The sequence below is a fragment of the Procambarus clarkii genome, chromosome 68 (assembly GCF_040958095.1).
Source record: "Procambarus clarkii isolate CNS0578487 chromosome 68, FALCON_Pclarkii_2.0, whole genome shotgun sequence".
Taxonomy (NCBI): Eukaryota; Metazoa; Arthropoda; class Malacostraca; order Decapoda; family Cambaridae; genus Procambarus; species Procambarus clarkii.
The window spans coordinates 11,570,947-11,591,031 of NC_091217.1; the positions used below are offsets into that span (position 1 = coordinate 11,570,947).

A 20,085-nucleotide genomic window follows, 5' to 3' on the forward strand; every position below is an offset into this window, starting at 1 on the left:
GAGTTACAAACATAATGTTGGATTTATAGATAGAGCTAGTACATTCAATACTAAAGCCACTAATACGCATAGCGTTTTGAGCAAGAAAATGATTTCTCCATTCTAAGTTTGGGTTTCGCTCGACCCAGAAATACAAAAATATACAAATACAAATATTTATTCAAGTAAAGTACATACATACAAGGTTAGATACAAACGTTGATTTATTTATAGATAGAGCTAGTACATACAATGCCTTAAGTTTGATGAACTCATAGCTAGCTTTTGATCTACAGTCTGTAATCCCCCATATGGAAAAGGGTAGCAGAACATTGTATATATAAGGATGTTTAAAAGAAAGACTAGTTCTTGTAGCAAGAATCCGCGGATGTTGTCTGTCAGTGTTACCGCGCATTTTATGTTTAGTGACGTCACGTATTGTTTGTAACCTAGTGTTATGGCGGACGGGCGACACCGCTTGCTGAGTCTTTGCACAATAGCTCGTTAATTAAGGTGATTTGGAATTTCATAGTAGTATTTAGACACGTAAATCTTGTTAGATGTCGCACTAGAGTATCGATTGTATTTGTACTAATCATATTAAAACAAATCTTGGCTATGTATCGGAGAGCACAAGTCGATCAATAACCTTTCTGCCGTTTTCGGGAGGAGGAAACTATCACCCAAACTGCACACACCATAAAGAAGAAGGGCAGTCAGGAAGAAGAAGAAAATAGCTAACAGGCTGATTGTTTTCAAAGATGCCACTACTGACTTGTTATACACCATAGAGAGTGGAACGCAAAGTGCTTCCGCCCCCTCTTTTTAGCATCCAGTGAAATTCCATCAGGTCCAACAAACTTAATCAATCACGTCTAGCTTTATAAGATACCTCCTAACCTCATCTCTGGTAATTTCAATATCTTCCAAGGCTCCTTGGTGTATCGCTACCTCTCTTAGTTCAGGGATTCGGGGACTTCTCCTTGTTCTATTGTGTAGACCTGGAATCTCTTGTTGAGTTCTTCACACACCTCTGTCATTCTCTGTGTACTCATAAGAATGAAGGTAACTACAGAAGGCCTATTGACCCATATGAGGCAGCTCCTGTTTATATTCACCCAATCTCATTCATATACAGGTATATGTCTAACCTATGCTTGAAACAATCAAGGGATCCTACTTCTATTATGTTACATGGTAATTGGTTCCACAAATCAACAATCCTGTTACCAAACCAGTATTTACCCAGGTCGTTCCTAAATCTAAGCTTATCCAATTTATACCCATTGTTTCATGTTATATCCTTATTGTGAAAATAAGGCCGTGTGTTTTCTAATTGGTTCTATTGTTTGCTAGTTTAAGGCAAATCTGTCACACATTCTTAAAAAGTAATTTGTGTGACTGTTCACTTAGACTGCTTCCTGGGATTCTCTCATCTCAGATATAACTGTATTTGCCACATTCTTCTATTTTAAGTGCTTGAAGTCCTCAATCAAGATGTTTGGGGCAGGGTTTTGTGAGGTTTTCTAAGCAGTATTCTGTTTTCGTAAGTTAGTCTTTATACTGTTGAGGATTGGCCTCAGGTAACTTATACAAGGACAATAACCACATTTAGGATCTCAATTTTGGTTATCTGCACTTCCACCAAGTCGTTTGGGATATTTAGCAGCTCAATGCAGATGGGTGTGTCTTTGATGTACAAGCTGATTCCACTCTGTAGACTGTTTCCTGTCACATCTGAAAAGGTTGTACTCGGTAATCCATATTTCACTATCTTAGTAGTTCTTTTTGTAAGTTTCAGTTAGGGCTGCAAACACTACATTTGCCTAATTTAGGCAGCCAGGTATAAAGTGGACTTAGTTTGATTTGTGTACTTTTATACCCTGAATGTTGGCAAATATGAATGATGTTATTGTATTTGCAGAGGTGCTGGGTGTTATACTTGTTAGTTTGTTTCTGATAGGATTGCCACTTTGTGTCCTCTCTAGCATTTGACCATGTTGGTAGTAGTTTGACATTTTGAATCATTATTCTTCTCTTGCTAAAAAATCTCCCTGGTATGTAGAGTTGGAGCTGGTTTTATAGTGGCATTCTTTTGGTTTTATTCACCTGGTTCCTCTTGTATAAAAAGCTGAACAGTCTCTGTTGAAGGACTCTCTAATTGTCTTATTGTCTGAATGACGTCCTTCGGAGTTCTAAGTGGAAAAATTAGCAATTTCTGGAATATTTACCTGTAAAAAGAATATTTCTACACTTTCTTGGGTGACTATATTTTCATGTTCCATGCTTACCATTGGGGGGGGGGGGGATTCATTACCTGCAGCCACCTGCCATAAGTATCGATATTCCAGTCTAATTCTGGTAATTAGTGTCACACTGACTAATTGGTAGTAAAAAACACACAAAATTACGTTTTGTGTTGTCTGTACATATAGTTCTCAATTCTAAACATATAATAACTCTCTATACTCTTGCTTTCTGCTCTTTGTGTGTCAGTGAATGCTCTTCTGTCATCCCTAAATTCCTGAACTAGTACAGCCTTTACAACAGAGATTGGAATACCGGTCTTGTTCAATGTCTTCCCTATGGACTCGGCAGCTTTATCTGCCGTCTAACAGGCGCAATTAGTGATGGTAAGACGGTGTGTAACTGGAACTCCAATTCTCCTGATACTGAAAATGGAAGTTGTAGTGAGTGAACTGGTGCTAGTGAGGGAGCTATGTGGAGCTCAGAGAGCAGAGGTGGATTCCTTGCGTGAGGAGCTACGACAGATGACGAAGCTAAGACAGACAAAACACCATCAAGAAGAAGCAAATATGGAGTGCAGCAGTAGAAAATCGTCGTCCTGGAATGTTGAAAAGGACAGGGGTCTTAAAAAGAATTTGACAAATTTACCTACAAATATCCTAAGGACTTCAAACTCATTCACCGCGTTGGAGGACTAGTGCTGTGGGGATCCTGCAGTTCGCTTGAAAGGGGAGGCAACGAAGGTAGCGCAGGTATCTCAAGGTGCTCAGAAAGTAAAAGACGTACCTAAGCGAATTTTGGTTGTGGGAGATTGCCAAGTGAGGTATTTGGATAGAACTTTTTGTGATAGAGATAGGGGGAACAGATTAAAGGTTTGCTATCTGGGAGCAGGGATTGGTGACATTGTTAACAACATGAATGATATTATGGCTGGAAATGGGAATAAACTCATTATATGTATCAGTGCCAGTGGAAATGAAATTGGATGAGTTAGGAGTGAGGAATTGATACAGAAGTTTAAGACAGCCATAGTTAGTTAGGAGCAAGGGAGGAATCCCGATCATATGTGGCATTCTTCCAAGAAAGGGAATTGGAAATAAATGGTTGTCGAGAGCACTTGGTGTCAGTTGCCGACTGGACAAATACTGTATTGCAAATCAAATGCAATATCATTTATAGATAACTGGGAACACTTTATAGAAGGAATGACATGTGTGCTCAGGATGGGGTACATTTATCCAGGGCTGGGGGTTGTTGCTGTTGCCAACTCATTGGAACCTCTGGTTGGAGGAGTTTGTTTGGGTTTAAACTGTTAGTAGATATTGGTATGGGAATTGATATGGAGAGGGATGGTAATAAGTGTTTGTGGGGAAACACGAGTTAGGAGTGAGGAACTGATTCAGAGGTTTAAAACAACCATAGAATTAGTTAGGAGCAAGGGAGGAATTCCGATCATGTGTGGCATTCTTCCAAGAAAGGGAGTTGGAAATAAATGGTTGTCGAGGGCACTTTGTGTCAATTGCTGGCTGGAAAAATATTGCAAATCAAATGCAGTATCTTTCATAGACAACTGGGAACACTTCTATGGAAGAGATGAAAAGTATGCTCGGGATGGGGTGCATCTATTGAGGGCTGGGGTGGTGGTTGTTGCGAATTCGTTGGAACCAGTGGTTGGAGGTGTTTGTTTGGGTTTGGGTTTAAACTGTTAGTAGATAGTGGTATGGGAATCGATATGGAGAAAGGAGGTAGTAAAAGTACGTATTTTTTTTGGGAAACAAATTGGCAAAATGATCAGATTTTCTTAGATTAAGGACCTGCCCGAAACGCTGCTCGTACTAGTGGCTTTACAAGATTGTAATTACTATGCTATGTATCCTCACAATCCCAATGTACTTGCTTGTGTATATATATATATATATATATATATATATATATATATATATATATATATATATATATATATATATATATATATATATATATATATATATATATATATATATATATATGTCGTACCTAGTAGCCAGAACGCACTTCTCAGCCTACTATGCAAGGCCCGATTTGCCTAATAAGCCAACTTTTCATGAATTAATGTTTTTTCGACTACCTAACCTACCTAACCTGACCTAACCTAACTTTTTCTGCTACCTAACCGAACCTAACCTATAAAGATAGGTTAGGTTAGGTTAGGTAGGGATGGTTAGGTTCGGTCATATATCTATGTTAATTTTAACTCTAATAAAAAAAAATTGACCTCATACATAATGAAATGGGTAGCTTTATCATTTCAAAAGAAAAAAAATAGAGAAAATATATTAATTCAGGAAAACTTGGCTTATTAGGCAAATTGGGCCTTGCATAGTAGGCTGAGAAGTGCGTTCTGGCTATTAGGTACGACATATATATATATATATATATATATATATATATATATATATATATATATATATATATATATATATATATATATATATATATATATATATATATATATATATATATATATATATATATATATATATATATATATATATATATATATATATATATATATATATATGTCGTACCTAGTAGCCAGAACGCACTTCTCAGCCTACTATGCAAGGCCCGATTTGCCTAGTAAGCCAAGTTTTCATGAATTAATTGTTTTTCGACTACCTAACCTACCTAACCTAACCTAACCTAACTTTTTCGGCTACCTAACCCAACCTAACCTATAAAGATAGGTTAGGTTAGGTTAGGTAGGGTTGGTTAGGTTCGGTCATATATCTACATTAATTTTTACTCCAATAAAAAAAAATTGACCTCATACATAATGTAATGGGTAGCTTCATCACTTCATAAGAAAAAAAAAAAAGAAAATATATTAATTCAGGAAAACTTGGCTTATTAGGCAAATCGGGCCCTGCATAGTAGGCTGAGAAGTGAGTTCTGGCTACTAGGTACGACATATATATATATATATATATATATATATATATATATATATATATATAAAATAAATAAATAAATAAATAAATCAGGGAAAGAAAAGGGCCTCAAAATAACAATACACTTAGGATATATTACACTAACAGTAGAAATCTAAGAAACAAAATAAACGATTTAAATTCTTTTGTCTGCACAGAAAAATAGATATTATTGCACTTAACAAAACATGGATGAATGTAGAAAATAGAGAACTACTAGCAGAATACCAAATAAATGGTTTTAAACTATTCCACACAGATACATTAGACGAGGAGGGAAGTAGCCATATATATTAGGGAAAATTTGAAATGTTGTCTCAAAGAGGGAATCAAAACTGAGCCCCACACAGAAACTATTTGGATAGAATTAAACGAAAAAGCAAATAATCTTATAATAGGAGTTATATACAGGTCACCAAACTTAGACAGGTTGGAAGCAAAGCACCTATGGGATGAAATATCTAGAGCATCTAGGTCTAGTAGTATTTGTGTCATGGGTGTCTTTAATTTTAGTGGAATAAATTGGTTTTACAGAAGAGGGAATAATAAAGCAGAAGATTTTCTAGAATTAATTGACGATTGCTTTCTTACGCAACACATTAAGGAACCAACGTGGGCAAATAATATTTTAGATTTAGTGTTAACTAATAGGGAAATACAAGTAAATGATATCGAAATAGGGAGTGAGGTAGGGAACAGTGATCACAAAGAAATCAGATTTAGTATAGAAGGGAATAGATCTGTAAGAGAAAATTCTGTTAGTGCCAGATTTTCGAAAAGCTGATTTTAATAGCCTAAGAAATTTTTTGGGCCAAATAGATTGGAAAGTCTTGGGCATGGGGGGTGGGCCGGTCTTGGAGCGACACGTGAACCCAGCGATAGGTGACGTAAAAGGGGATTTCGACGTGGATTCAAAATATAACATATTAAAAAATATTCTAAGCAAAGCACAGGAACGTAGTATATGATACAAATTGAATAGATCGAATACTAATGACCCAAAATGGATAACAAAGGATCTGAAGAAAAGAGTGTGTGTTACAAAAGGATTAAGAATGGGGAAGTCAGTTTAGAACAGGAATTCATACAACTGGCTAGAAATGTTAAAAAAGAGATAAGGAGGGCAAAAAGAAACTATGACGTTGGCATAGCAGGGCACACAAAGACAAATTCTAAAGTTGTTTTTCAGTTATATTCGAACAAAGATTAGAGAAAGAATAGGTCCATTTAAAATTGAGACAGGTCAGATAATGAATAATGATGAAGAGATGAGTAGTATTTTTAATAAATATTTTATCTGTATTTACTGAAGAGGTACTTAATAATACTAGTATGCCTTCAGCTGAACAAGTCTATGTGGGTGGGTACGAGGACAGGTTGATTAGTTTAGCAGTTACCAGGGAAACAATTAATTAAATGAATAATTTTGTAATTAAACAAATAGTAAAACTCAAATAAATCCCCAGGGCTGGATGAAGTGTTTGCCAGAGTGCTTAAAGAATGCAAAGAGGAACTTTGCGAGCCACTGTCTACCATATTTAATAAATCAGAGTCAGGCAGAGTGCCAAAGTCATGTAAGGTTACTAATGTGGTACCAATTTTTAAGAATGGAGATAGATCACTTGCGACAAACTATCGGCCAATTAGCCTAATGTCTATTGTGGGAAAGTTACTTGAATCGATAATTGCAAATATAATTCGTCTGCATGTTGAAAAACATAAATTAATAAATGATTCTCAACATGGTTTTACAAATGGCTGTTCATGTTTAACAAATTTGCTATCTTTTTATTCCAGCATAGTTGAGGTAGTTGATAGTGATAAGGTTTGTGATGTTGTGTACCTTGACTTTAGCAAAGCTTTTGATACAGTACCACATGAAAAACATTAAAAAGATAAGAGGCCCATGGTATTAGGGGTGTTATATTAAGTTGGATTAGGGCATGGCTGTACCAAAGAAAACAGAGTTAGTATAAATGGGGTTAAGTCAGACTTGGAAAATGTTGTAAGTGGAGTGCCTCAAGGCTCTCTCCTGGGACCTCTGTTGTTTATAATATATATAAATGATTTAGATTCAGGTTCGAGTAGCAACATTTGCAAATTTGCCGATGATACAAAAATTGGTAGGGAAATTAACACGGAAGAATAAAGACAGGCTATTTAACACAAAGGGCACACGCACTAGGGGACACAGGTGGAAACTGAGTGCCCAAATGAGCCACAGAGATATTAGCAGTCACAGCCACAGCCACAGAGATATAGCAGTCTCCGTGGTGTAGTGCAGTCTCCGTGGTGTAGTGGTAAGACACTCGCCTGGCGTTCCGCGAGCGCTATGTCATGGGTTCGTATCCTGGCCGGGGAGGATTTACTGGGCGCAATTCCTTAACTGTAGCCTCTGTTTAACGCAACAGTAAAATGTGTACTTGGATGAAAAAACGATTCTTCGCGGCAGGGGATCGTATTCCAGGGACCATAGGATTAAGGACTTGCTCGAAACGCTACGCGTACTAGTGGCTGTACAAGAATGTAACAACTCTTGTATATATCTCAAAAAAAAAAAAAAAAAAAAAAAATTAGAAAGAACTTTTTTAGTGTCAGAGTGGTTGACAAATGGAATGCATTAGGAAGTGATGTGGTGGAGGCTGACTCCATACACAGTTTCAAGTGTAGATATAATAGAGCCCAATAGGCTCTGGAACCTGTACACCTGTTGATTGACGGTTGAGAGGCGGGACCAAAAAGCCAGAGCTCAACCCCCGCAAGCACAATTAGGTGAGTACTATCACTTCAGGTCGATCTAAATAGGGTTTTGAAGTGGTTAAAAGATTGGCAGTTGCAGTTTAATGCTGATAAATGTAAAGTTTTGAGGCTAGTTAATGATGATAGTTACAAGATACGAGCTAGATGGTGTTGAGATTGCGAAGTTGGATTGCGAAAGGGATCTGGGAGTTATGATTAATAAGAGTTTAAAACCAAAGGATCAATGCATGAATGTTCGTAATAAGGCCAATAGGACACTGGGATTTATTAATCAAAGCATTAGTAACAAGGCACCTGGAGTTGTTCATCAGCTGGGTCATTCCATCTCAAATCACCAAAATGTCACCTATGGCTTCCACTCGATCCTCTCCAAATGCCTGAAAATTTGTAGTAAGATAGCCCTAGACCCCAAATAACACTTTGCAAAATATTAGAGCTCAATCTGCTTTGGTTCTTAAATAACAGGTCTATATTCAATGGGCTCTCGTCCCATTAATGCGTAAGTATGTACCACAAAAATGACCAACTTTGACCTTTTGTTAAATCACTTCTATTGCCTGTAGGAGTGTGAAATTTGACATACCAGGACAACTTTTGGTGTAGAATAACATAGTGTAATCAAAAAAGCAGTGTGGGTGGCCATTCAGCTATCCATCCATGCTAAAATCTCTGCCAAATTTTGTCGCAAGAAATTTGTACCCCCAATTTGGAGAGACATACTCATCAGCAAAATGTCTAAACGCCATGATCTTTTGCAACGATGTATAACAAGCACAATATTATGCAGTGATGCAATAGCAACTCTGTTGTATCCATATGTCCAGAGGTGGCCCACTTGAAAGTTGGCCCAAAAAATTTATGTGCAAAATATCTCAATATGCGTCATTTCCTAATTTTGTTTTGAATGACACCATTGGATAGAGCAGATTTTTCTGTACAAGAGTAACTTTTATCTAGGTGATGAGTCACAATAACGTGGCTGAAGTATGTTTACCAATCCACACACTAGAAAATGAAGGGACGACGACGTTTCGGTCCGTCCTGGACCATTCTCAAGTCGATTGTAGACCTGGACCTTTCACCATTCTCAAGTCGAAACATCATTGTCCCTTCATTTTCTAGTGTGTGGATTGGTCAACAACTTTTATTTAGGTTGGGATCTGAATTCCTAGTTCAGCCAGAGGACTCTGAAAATGACATACTTTGGTGCGATATCGAAAAAATGAAATTATGATTCTCCATCTTCTTTGTGCACTGATCATGACTTTTTTTCTTTCCATTCTTTCCGGGACACATTCGACTAAATTCTTCACCCTCAAAAAACTGTACAGTACTACCCTTTCCTTCACTTCCTCAGGAACTGACTTGCCCTGCTTTTTCTTAGGAATTGCTAGTATTCCCTGCTGTTCTTTCAGCTTCCTAGCGTCACGAACCATGTATTCTGAAACTTTGAATTGCTCCATTGTCTTTTTGATAGACCAGCTTTGTGGCACGAGGGTTAGGATTTATATTTTTTCTTGGCGCTTTGCTACATGGAATTTTAGCTTCATTTCTTCAATGAGTTTATTGAAGTCTTGGCAATTTGTGCTCTGTTGGCTAGAGCTTGGTACCAACAGGTTTTGGCAATCAATATTTTCAATTGCAGCAATCTGCTCGGCAATTATTTCCTGTGCTTGGCTAATCTTAGGCTTTGCGTAACCATGCTTATCCCTTGCACTAACTCGTTGATATTTAATAGGTGAGATGCCTAATACTGATAAACTTGAGTCTATACTTTCACAGATTTCCATATTATCAGCAGGGCCATCAGATTCAGTAGAGCTGGACTCACTCACCTGCTTACTCTCGAATTTCTTTTTGCATGATGTGCACAGCTTTTGGCCAGGCTTGATACTGACTTTCAGCATATCTCACATTTTCTCTGCAGTAGCTACTGTGATTGGTTGCAAATCTTTTCGTTTTACATGGCATTTCTTCTTGAAGGGATTGCAGCAAGTATTTTGCAAAAATTCAAATTTCGTCAACAGCAAAGCTTCATGATGGAGGCATACTTAAGATTCTCCATCCAAGTTCAGTTCACTTCACTTTGCTATCAGTTTTTGATCTTCTGCACTATACTGTTTAGAAACTTCAAGCCTTTCTTAGGAGTGTAGGTTGTCAAGTTACATTCAGAAGAGCCAAGCTCATGGCTAGCAATAGCACATGGCAATAAACCAATGGAATCCTGATTCATGACGTATCTGTAATCGAATTCAAATCAAATTATTTAACTAACTGAATACAGTAATTTCAAGTGAGTACCTGTAATACATTAATATTAATATTGCTTTTTATTTATTTGTGTATTTATTGCAAGTAAATACACAAATAAGTAAACGGTAATGTTTGACCTGCTGACACGATACTACAAAGATGTAAAGATAAATATAGAACAGGAACTTAAAATAGCACTGATTGTTTAATAATAATTCTGAATCCCAACCAAAATGTTTTACCTAATGATGCTTAAAATTTTTCCAATCAGTTTGGATATCAATTTGATAGCAGTCATAATCAGTGCACAAAGAAGATGGAGAATCATAATTTGATTTTTTCAATATTGCACCAAGGTATGTCATTTTCAGAATCCTCTGGCTGAACTAGGAATTCAGATCTCAACCTAAATAAAAGTTAATCTTATACAGAAAAATCTTCTCTCCAATAGTGTCATTCAAAACCAAATTGGGAATGACTCATATTGAGATATTTTGCCTTGAAAGTTGGCTAGTTTTGCACAAAATTTTTTTTTGGCCAACTTTCAAGTGGGCCACCTCTGGACATATGGATACAACAGAGTTGCTATTGCATCACTGCATAATATTGTGCTTGTTATACATCATTGCAAAAGATCATAGCATTTAGACCTTATGGTGATGAGTAAGTGGTCTTCACATTGGGGTCCAAATTTCTCACGACAAAATTTGGCAGTGATTTTAGCATGGATTGGTAGCTGAATGGCTACCCAAACTACTTTTTTGATTACACTGCTGTATCCTGCACCAAAAGTTGTCCTGGTATGCCAAATTTCACACCTCTCTGGGCACTAGACGTGATTTGATAAAGGGTTAAAGTTGGCCCTTTTTACGATGTGTATGCATTAATGGGATGAGAGCCCATTGAACATATACCTATTATTTAAGAACTAAAGCAGATTGAGCTCTAATATTTTGCACAATTTCATTTGGGGTTTAGGGCTACTTTATTACAAAATTTCATTAGATTTAGAAAGGGTTGAGTGGGAGGCCTTTGGTGAATTCACATGGAATGACCCAGCTATATCTTGCTCTGGTTAGGCCCCATTTAGATTATGTAGTCAGTTTTGGTCGCCGTACTATAGAATGGATATAAATTCACTTGAACGTGTCCAGTGTAGGATGACAAAGTTAATTCCCCAAATTAGAAACCTGTCATATGAAGAGAGATTAAAAAAGCTTAAATTGAATTCACTGGATAGGCGAAGATTTTTTTTTTTTTTTTGAGATATATACAAAAGTTGTTACATTCTTGTACAGCCACTAGTACGCGTAGCATTTCGGGCAGGTCCCTGGAATACGATCCTCTGCCGTGAAGAATCGTTTTTTCATCCAAGTACACATTTTACTGTTGCGTTAAACAGAGGCTACAGTTAAGGAATTGCGCCCAGTAAATCCTCCCCGGCCAGGATACGAACCCATGACATAGCGCTCGCGGAACGCCAGGCGAGTGTCTTACCACTACACCACGGAGACTGCCGTTAAGGGTGACATAATAGAGGTTTATAAGTGGATGAATGGACATAAAAAAGGGGATATTAATAGGGCATTAAAAGTATTAATAGGGCATTAAAAGTATTAACACGAGACAGAACACGAAACAATGGGTATAAATTTAATAAGTTTAGATTTAGGAAAGACTTGGGTAAGTACCAGTTCGGTAACAGGGTTGTTAATTTATAGAACCAATTACCATGTAATGTGATGGAGGTGGGGTCACTCGATTGTTTCAAACGTGGGTTGGAGATGTATATGACTGGGATTGGGTGGTTATAAATAGGAGTTGCCTCGTATGGGCCAGTAGGCCTTCTGCAGTTACCTTCATTCTTATGTTCTTATGTTCTTAAAGCAAATTGGCAAAATGGACAGGGAAAGTGAAGGGCCTCAAAATAACAAGGCACTTAGGGTATATTACACAAACAGTAGGAGTCTAAGTTACAACATAAACGATTTAAATGCTCTTGTCTGCACAGACAAAATAGATATTACACTTAATGAAACATGGATGAATGTAGAAAATAGAGAACTATTACCTGAATATCAAATAAATGGATTTAAACTATTTCACACAGATACATTAGACGAGGAGGGGGAGTAGCCATATATGTTAGGGAACATTTGAAATACAGTCTCAAAGAGGGAATCAAAACTGAGCCACACACAAACTTTTTGGCTAGAATTAAACGAAAAAGTAAATAATCTTATAATAGGAGTTATATACAGGCCACCAAACTTAGACAGAATGGAAGTAAAGCACCTATGGGATGAAATATCTAGAGCATCTAGGTCTAACAGTATTTGTGTCATGGGTGATTTTAATTTTAGTGGAATAAACTGGTTTAACAGAACAGGGAATAATGAAGTAGAAGATTTTCTAGAATTAATTGACGATTGCTTTCTTACGTTAAGGAATCAACGCGGGAAAATAAGATTTTTGAATTAGTATTAACTAACAGGAAAACACAAATTAATGACATTGAAATGGGCTCCAGTGATTTTTCAGCACTGTGCTTCGAGTGTGGTGATTGTCTTCCAGGGGTGCGAGAGCCAGGAGTTATTCTACAGTACTCGGGCTGTATGTGCCTAGGGTTACCTTCCCTAAGAGCCCTGTAAGTACTGCCCTTGGGGCTTGGGGTTACCTTCCACAAGTTCCTTGGGTCCTGCCTCTGCTGGGCTGTTTAACTGTTCGTTTTTTTGGCCGCCCTTTGGGTGCTTGGGTGTTTTGTCTCCTTGATTTACCTTAGGGTAAGAGGCAGTTTGCATTGGTACGGGATGCAAGGTGCTGCGCAGCTTGGTTTCACCATTCATAACTGCCGGCTCTGTTCCTTTGAGTGCGTTGTCCTCTTGCTGGGATTTATTTTTATTTTTGTTTGTACCTTGTGGAGGGATCTGCCTTGCTTGGTGACTGGTGACTGATCTAATACGGTTTTCTTCTGGTGGTGCCCCCTGCTAGGTCTTCGTGAGTGTACACGTCCCTGAGGTTCAGCTTTAGAAAGTTGCTTGGTAGTTTTGGGCACCGGTTAGCAGTACCCTGACTGGGATTCCCTGAGTGTGAGTTCCATCTCAGGACCCTGGGAAACCCCACGGGGGCGCGTGGGTCCGATGGATGTGAACCCGGAGTCCACCCCCCTCGCTTCGTGCGAGTTCGAGGGCTACTCGGTCCCCTTGTCTCAAGGTGACTCACTGATTTTGAATCTGTCACGCTGCCTGTTGGGTTGGTGACACTTTTGACCCGGAGTCCTGCGAGTTCTGTTGCTTGCTAGTGACTCGGTTTACTCAGTCTAATGATGATCTTCTACGGGTACAGGTGGCGCAGGCATTGCATGTGCGCTTTAGGTTGTTGCAATGCGGTCGGTTGGTTGCTCACCCGGATGCCCCAAGGCTGCCCCATTTTGCTTATAGGGACCCAGTCTTGAGGGGTGGGGGTCACTTCGACGTTGGTTCAGTCTGCATCCCCTCGTCCTACCCCTGTTGTGGTTCGTTCAGGCCCCCCCCCCCCTCCCCTCCTCTGCTTCCGGCCCTGAAGCGTCTGAGGGTTTTGGAGTCGGGGCAGGGTTTAGATGGTCTTAAGACTCGGGCAGTCTTGGGGGATGCCCCTTCTGGTGTGGTGACGGAGGCATTCGAGTCTGATCTCCCTGCTGCAGCCTCCGGGTCTGACCAGTGGTCCCTCCTTCCATCAGGCTTAAATGACTGCGCCGGCCTTTTCTTTAGAGGCTGGTGCTCTGGGGGATGACTCAGCCCCGGGACCTGTGGAGAAGGATCCTGGGGTAGAGAAGGAGCTGACTTGGGGGCCTTGGACCCCAATGGACCCTGCCTGGGTTTTTCTGCCCTCTGAGTGGGGCTTATTGTTACAAGGAGTGGGGTTCTCTTCTTCCCCCTCTGCGTACGAGTTGGATTTGGTGTCTGCCCCTCCCCTGGTTCGGTTCCGTGCCCCCCGGTTGCGTCGGTTCCGTCTTTCCGGATGTTTTCGGCTTATCACATCCTACCGTTTGTGGTGCGGGAAGCCCTAGCAGCTTGTCTCCTGTGCGACCTGGATTATGCCTCGCTTATGGATCAGTCTTCTTTCAGGTTTGGGCCATCGTTCCCTTTCTAGGTCCGTTATGTGGTTCTGGAGTCGTCCTGGCTGGCGGACTGTCCTGTGTTTGCTTTGAAGGCTTGGCATTCCTTTTGTCGTTCCCGCACGCTTGAGTGGAGCCAGGCTTTGACGGTGGTTCAGGGTTTCCTGGGGGAGACCTTGAGCACCTCAATGAGTGCTTGTTTGCCCCAGCCCTTCCCCGGGATATTGGCTTAGTGCAGTTCCATGTGCAGGTTTCCTCCCTTTCGGCTGCGCAGGTTGCTGAGGACTTGCGCTCTCATGGCATCTTAGCTTTGGTCTTGCATTTCTTTTCTCTCTTGGAGCTGTCTTCGGACTGGCTCCAGAGATATGGATACTCTTTTCTTTCTTCTCCTCCTCGGTTTGTTGTGGCTCCTTCTGTTCGGGATTGTTTCTCGAAGGCTCTTTTTCTGTTGGCATTGGCCTCTGGGGGGTCGGGTCGGTGAGCTTCATGCTCTCCTCCGGTGCAGGGGTTTCTGCTCCTTTGGTTGTGGTGATAGGTTTGTTCACCTGCAGTTGTCTTCTTTTCTGGCAAAGAATGAAACTGCTGCTTTCTGGAGGGGTTCTTTGGTTGTTGATGCTTGGTTAGGCCAGCCGTGCATCATGCTGGGGGTTTCTATAGGCCATTGCTCCCCATGCCTCTCTGAGGGGGGCCAGGTTCTGGCTCGTGGTCCCCGGTAGGCCCACAGAACTCCATACACATGACTGATGCCAAAGTCTGACATTAGCATATCAGCCTGGATAAGCTTTGGGGAGCCTCCGGGTCTCACCCAGAAAATGACGTTTCATTACATTCTACGCTGTTTTTTTTCACTTTGAATCATTTCTAGCTTGCCTAGGAGCTGACATAGATGAATTTGAAAAATATATGTTCTCGCGAAGCCCCAAAATAGGGGTTGTAACTTTTTAACCAAAAGTTGGGTCTGAAATTTGGATTTTTGAGTAACGACAAAGATAGAGGCCAAGTTAGAGGAAAATTGATAGGGGGCGGTGTTGAGCACTGCATGATCTATCATAGAATGAGCCGTTCAATATTATCCTTTTTAATTCTTAGATTCCAGGATGTTACGTCGAGGTGGGAAACGCATCCGTATGGATGAACCACCACCTGAATATGATGCTCCACCCATGACACCCATGACCCCAGCGTCAGAACTGCAGGAGCCTTATACTCCATATACACCGTTTACACCAACTGCAGAAACACCCCTTCATCAGTGAGTACCAGAATACTGATCACTAGAAATTTTAGTCACCAGACAAATGTTTTATTACAATATTGTACAATTGTTCAATTTTGCCAATTAAAAGTATTTTCTAGTGATATTCAATCATATGATTTACATTTTTGTTGTCAATGTTTTAATATCAATGTTGCCCATATAGCTCAGTGATTACTCACAGGAGTCAGGAAGGACACAAAATAACTAGGAGTTGGATATAACTCAGCTTTTGGTCTCCCATCATCATAAGATGACCATATCACTTATATGAGCCAACATAAAAAGCTTAAAATAACATTATTATTAATGATAAAATCTGTAGGAGTCACGATGAGGGTTCGAACATATATGGTGAGTGTTCTCACACACACGTCCTAGTCAACTAGGCCATGGCATGGCTCCTACGGATTTTCTCATTGACACATTGTGTTAGTGTGATTACTCTGTATTTTTATTAATAATTAAGATTTTTTGTTTCACTTTTGTATACAAATTCCTTCAAAATATATTTCATATGAAAATAATAATAAATATTTTGCTTCATGGTGTTTCCATGGGCTGGGTTTGCCTCTAGGCATTTTACTAGTTAATATAGTTCCACCTGTTTCACTACTGCTGGGACTGTTCGGGGTCGGATCCACTTTGCCCTTCCTCGGCTCATGCATTGCTGGCTTCCTGTTCAGGCTTTTCTGGGTTCAGTGCCATGGCATCCTCCTTCCCCCATCATTCAATGTGCTCTCGAATGCCTTTGCTCTGGGTTGGGATTTTATGTCCAATGCTCACTAAGCACACCAGGTTTGTTGGTCGGGTACAAAGTACAGTGTGCAAAATTGTGATGGTGGGGCAGGCTCTTCAGAGTATTCATCTTCCTATGGGCTCTGTTCTCTGGCTACCTCCCAACTGCTACCTGGTGGTTCATTCACTGAACCGAATATGGGTCTCTTTAGTCCATTCCCCTTTGGAGATGGACTTTGCGAGGAACTTGGCTTCTGGATTCTTGGGTTTGATTCTGTGTGGGGCTCACATGCGGTGTGTGTTCATTGTTCTCATGGATGGGGTCTCATTTCTGACCCATTTGCATGGAGTGTACTGTTGATGACATGTCCTGTTGGCTCTGAGTGATATTCAGTCGACCAAAAGTGGATCTTTTTGCGTCAGTATGAAACCGATGTTTTCCCTCCATATCTCAATTGCGAGGCTCTCTTGGCAGATGCCCTTCAGCTGGGCAGGTCAAGGTAGAGATACTTATACCTCTTCCTCCTGGTTCAGCTGCTGCTCCAGATGTTGTCCAGGATGGAGATGCACTCTAGCAAGGTGATCTTTCCTAAGTGGTCAGCTCAGCCATGGTTTCCGCCTTTTCTGGCTTGGTGTCCAAACCCGAGTGTTTTACTGCTGTTTCACCTCTTTTCAGCAGATTGGCCCCAGGGCACAGTCCTTGCACCCCTATTCTTCCTCATTCTTGTATCAGATACAGACAAAAATACTAGTAACAGCTTAATGTCATCCTTTGCAGATGATACAATTATCAGCATGAAAATTTCCTCTGTAGGAGACTGAAAAACTACCAGCCAATGTTAACAAAGTCTTCAATTAGGCAACTGAAAATAACATGATGTTTAATAGTGATATGTTCCAAGTACAGTACAGTACTTATGTATGACAGAAGCAAGGAACTTAAATGAAATATAGGGTACAAGACACAGACTTACTCAGAGAATGAAAACAGTGTGTGTAAAATATCTGGGAATTATGATATCTGACAACCTGAAATTTAGTGAACATAATCAAGCAAATATAGCAACAGACAGGAAAATGATAGGATGAATTTGTGTGGATGTCTTAGTTGCTACTTTAGGTTTCTTTCCTTTGGTTTTGACTTGGCAATCAGGCCTTACAATTTTCTTGTGGGTCACGGTTTCTTATCTTCATTTCTTGGGGGTCTGCGTCTTGGCTAGACCTTCGGGTTCTTGGTCGGCATCCTTTTTTCTGACTCCAGCATCTCTGGCCACTTGGTATTTTACATCATTCTGTGGAGGTGAATAATGTCTAGGCTTTCCATTGGCTGCTCAAGTGGTTATGTGGTAGCCTTTGCACTTTGCTTGCATGGCTTTCTACTTGGCAGTCTTTTTTTGGGCTCTGCATCGATTTCTCTGATGTTGCCCCTTTTCCTGCATCAGGCCGGTGGCTAAGCGGACAGAACACTGGACTCGTGATAGTGTGATCCCAGGTTCGATCCCGGGCGCCGGCGAGAAACGATGGGTACAGTTTCTTTCACCCTGATGCCCCTGCTACCTAGCAGTAAATAGGTACCTGGGAGCTAGTCAGCTGTCATGGGCTGCTTCCTGGGGGTGGAGGTAAGGTCGAGAACTGGGCCGCGGGGTCACTAAAAGCCCCGAAATCATCTCAAGATAACCTCAAGAAGGTCTGTCTGGTTTGGGCTTCATTTGTGCTTCAACAGATTCTTGCCCACCATTTTTCTCTTTTGGCTTTTTGGGATCTGGTGTTGTGGCTCCTTGCTCCTCCTATATCTGTTCACATGATATAGGAGACTCTTCATAGTAGTCTGTTCACAGACTACTTGGACCTGGCCTGGAGATTTTGTGATCAGCTTTCACCAAGTGGCTCAGGGCCAGTTCAATTTCCTCTTCTTTCTATTTGGATCGGAGATGTTTGCTGGCAAGATGGTCTTTCTGGCTCCATGCTGGCTAGCTCAGCCATGATTCCTGGCTTTTCTCACTCAGTGTCTGAATATATACGTTTTTCTGTGGCTTCTCCTGTTTCCGAGGTTCAGTCAGAGTATGTTCCTTAATTGTTTGAGGCCCTCTACTGATCTTTGTGTTTGGACTTTGAGTCTAGTTTACCATCGTGTGTGGGATTCTGAGGGGCAGGGGTATCTTGTCTTATGGTGTCACAAATGCAAATTTCCTTTTGCAGCAATATGAAGATACAGTACATGGCTGTCTCTTCATACTATGTCTTTGTTGTCCATGCTGGTTGATTTCTCTCTTCTGTCTTGGCTGTTTGTCAATCAGCATCTCGTGTCTCATACTTTTGCTTCCTCACAGAACTTTTTGTCTCTTTGGTGTCAGTGCTGGTAGACTCCTCTTTTCTGTTAGTTCCTCCTGGGCAGTCTTGGCAACTTGGTTTTAGTGTTGACATTTTGATTTTGCTGTTTTTTAGGTTGTATTGTTCCTTTTTCTACTCTAGCTTGCTGCTGCTTCTCCAGAGCCTTCCTGATCTCTGGAGCATTTGCTTGTTTTTCTTTCAACTTTTTTCTCTGCATCTTCTTTTGTCATAGGTCTCCGTGGTGTAGTTGTAAGACACTCGCCTGACGTTCCGCGAGCGCTTTGTCATGGGTTCGTATCCTGGCTGGGGAGGATTTACTGGGCGCAAATCCTTAACTGTAGCCTCTGTTTAACGCAACAGTAAAATGTGTACTTGTAACAACGATTCTTCGCGGCAGAGATCGTATTCAAGGGACCTGCCCGAAACGCTACACTTACTAGTGGCTGTACAAGAATGTAACAACTCTTGTATATATCTCAAAAAAAGAAAAAAAAGAAAGAGGTCTTTTCCTTGTGGTGGTGTTTCTGTTGGTTCTCACTTCTGTCTGTAGGGTTGGGGAGCATCCTGTTCACCTTCAGAAGTGGGAGGTTTGTTCTTTTGGTTCTGGGACATTTTCTTTGTTTACAGCTGCTACCTTCTTTTAGCTATACTGTATTTTCTCCTTGATTAACCACTGCACTATGCCAAATGACAAATGCCGTTCGCCCATTAATGCGCTAACCGACAAATTCCGTTAGCCTATTACTACACCAACCGACAAATGCTGTTCGCCCATTACTGCGCCAACCGACAAAAGTTTTTTTATTTTTTCATACACGGTCGAAATGCGCTCGCGGTAGGTTGGGTACGAAATGGATTCTTGGGACCTCCAGTGAGAGGCAGCCATTTTGGGAAAAAATCCCAGAATGTCCTAGGGCTGCTGGCTGGGTTAGTACTGAGTAAGCAACCATGGGTGGCGCACACGCCTCTGGCTCCCAAACACCTGTCTGACGCTGTGTTGAAAGATCGCTCTCTGTCTGTGAAATTCAGACCTTATTGCTTGACGAACATAAGGGTCATGATATTGAAGCAGCTAGGTGCAATAAGGACCTAACACAAAAGTCGGATGCAAGTGATACAGCACCTATGAGGATGATACAGCTAGCGTATTCAGTTGTAGCTCTGAGCGCCACCCTTGCCCACCTATGCCATCCAATTTATATAGATGATACATAGATGAATCGTTTTCTGGGTTCAGTGATGATGCATCTGATACAAGTAGCATAGATGAACAGTGTTAGCAGCTTCCATGGTGGCATTTTCTATAGATATTTTTTAAGAATAGCTGAATCTCTTTCAGAATGACTGAATCTCTTCCAGTCAGGGACCTTACAAAGTGATCTTTTCAAGACTACCTTACAAATTGATCTTTTCCTATAATCTGTTCAAGACTACCTTATGCTTTACAAGCTTGGCTA

The 20,085-nt window shown here is 40.6% G+C and overlaps 1 protein-coding gene across 1 annotated transcript in view; it reads left to right on the plus strand.

Moving 5' to 3' along the window:
• Positions 1 to 335: 335 nt before the first annotated feature.
• The window catches only part of LOC123774806 (cohesin subunit SA-2), a 221,044-nt gene continuing 201,294 nt past the window's right edge, over positions 336 to 20,085 (plus strand). The window contains 2 exon segments of the mRNA XM_045769430.2: positions 336 to 492; positions 15,394 to 15,556. Coding sequence (XP_045625386.2) covers positions 15,402 to 15,556 — 155 coding nt within the window. The 5' untranslated portion in view covers positions 336 to 492; positions 15,394 to 15,401.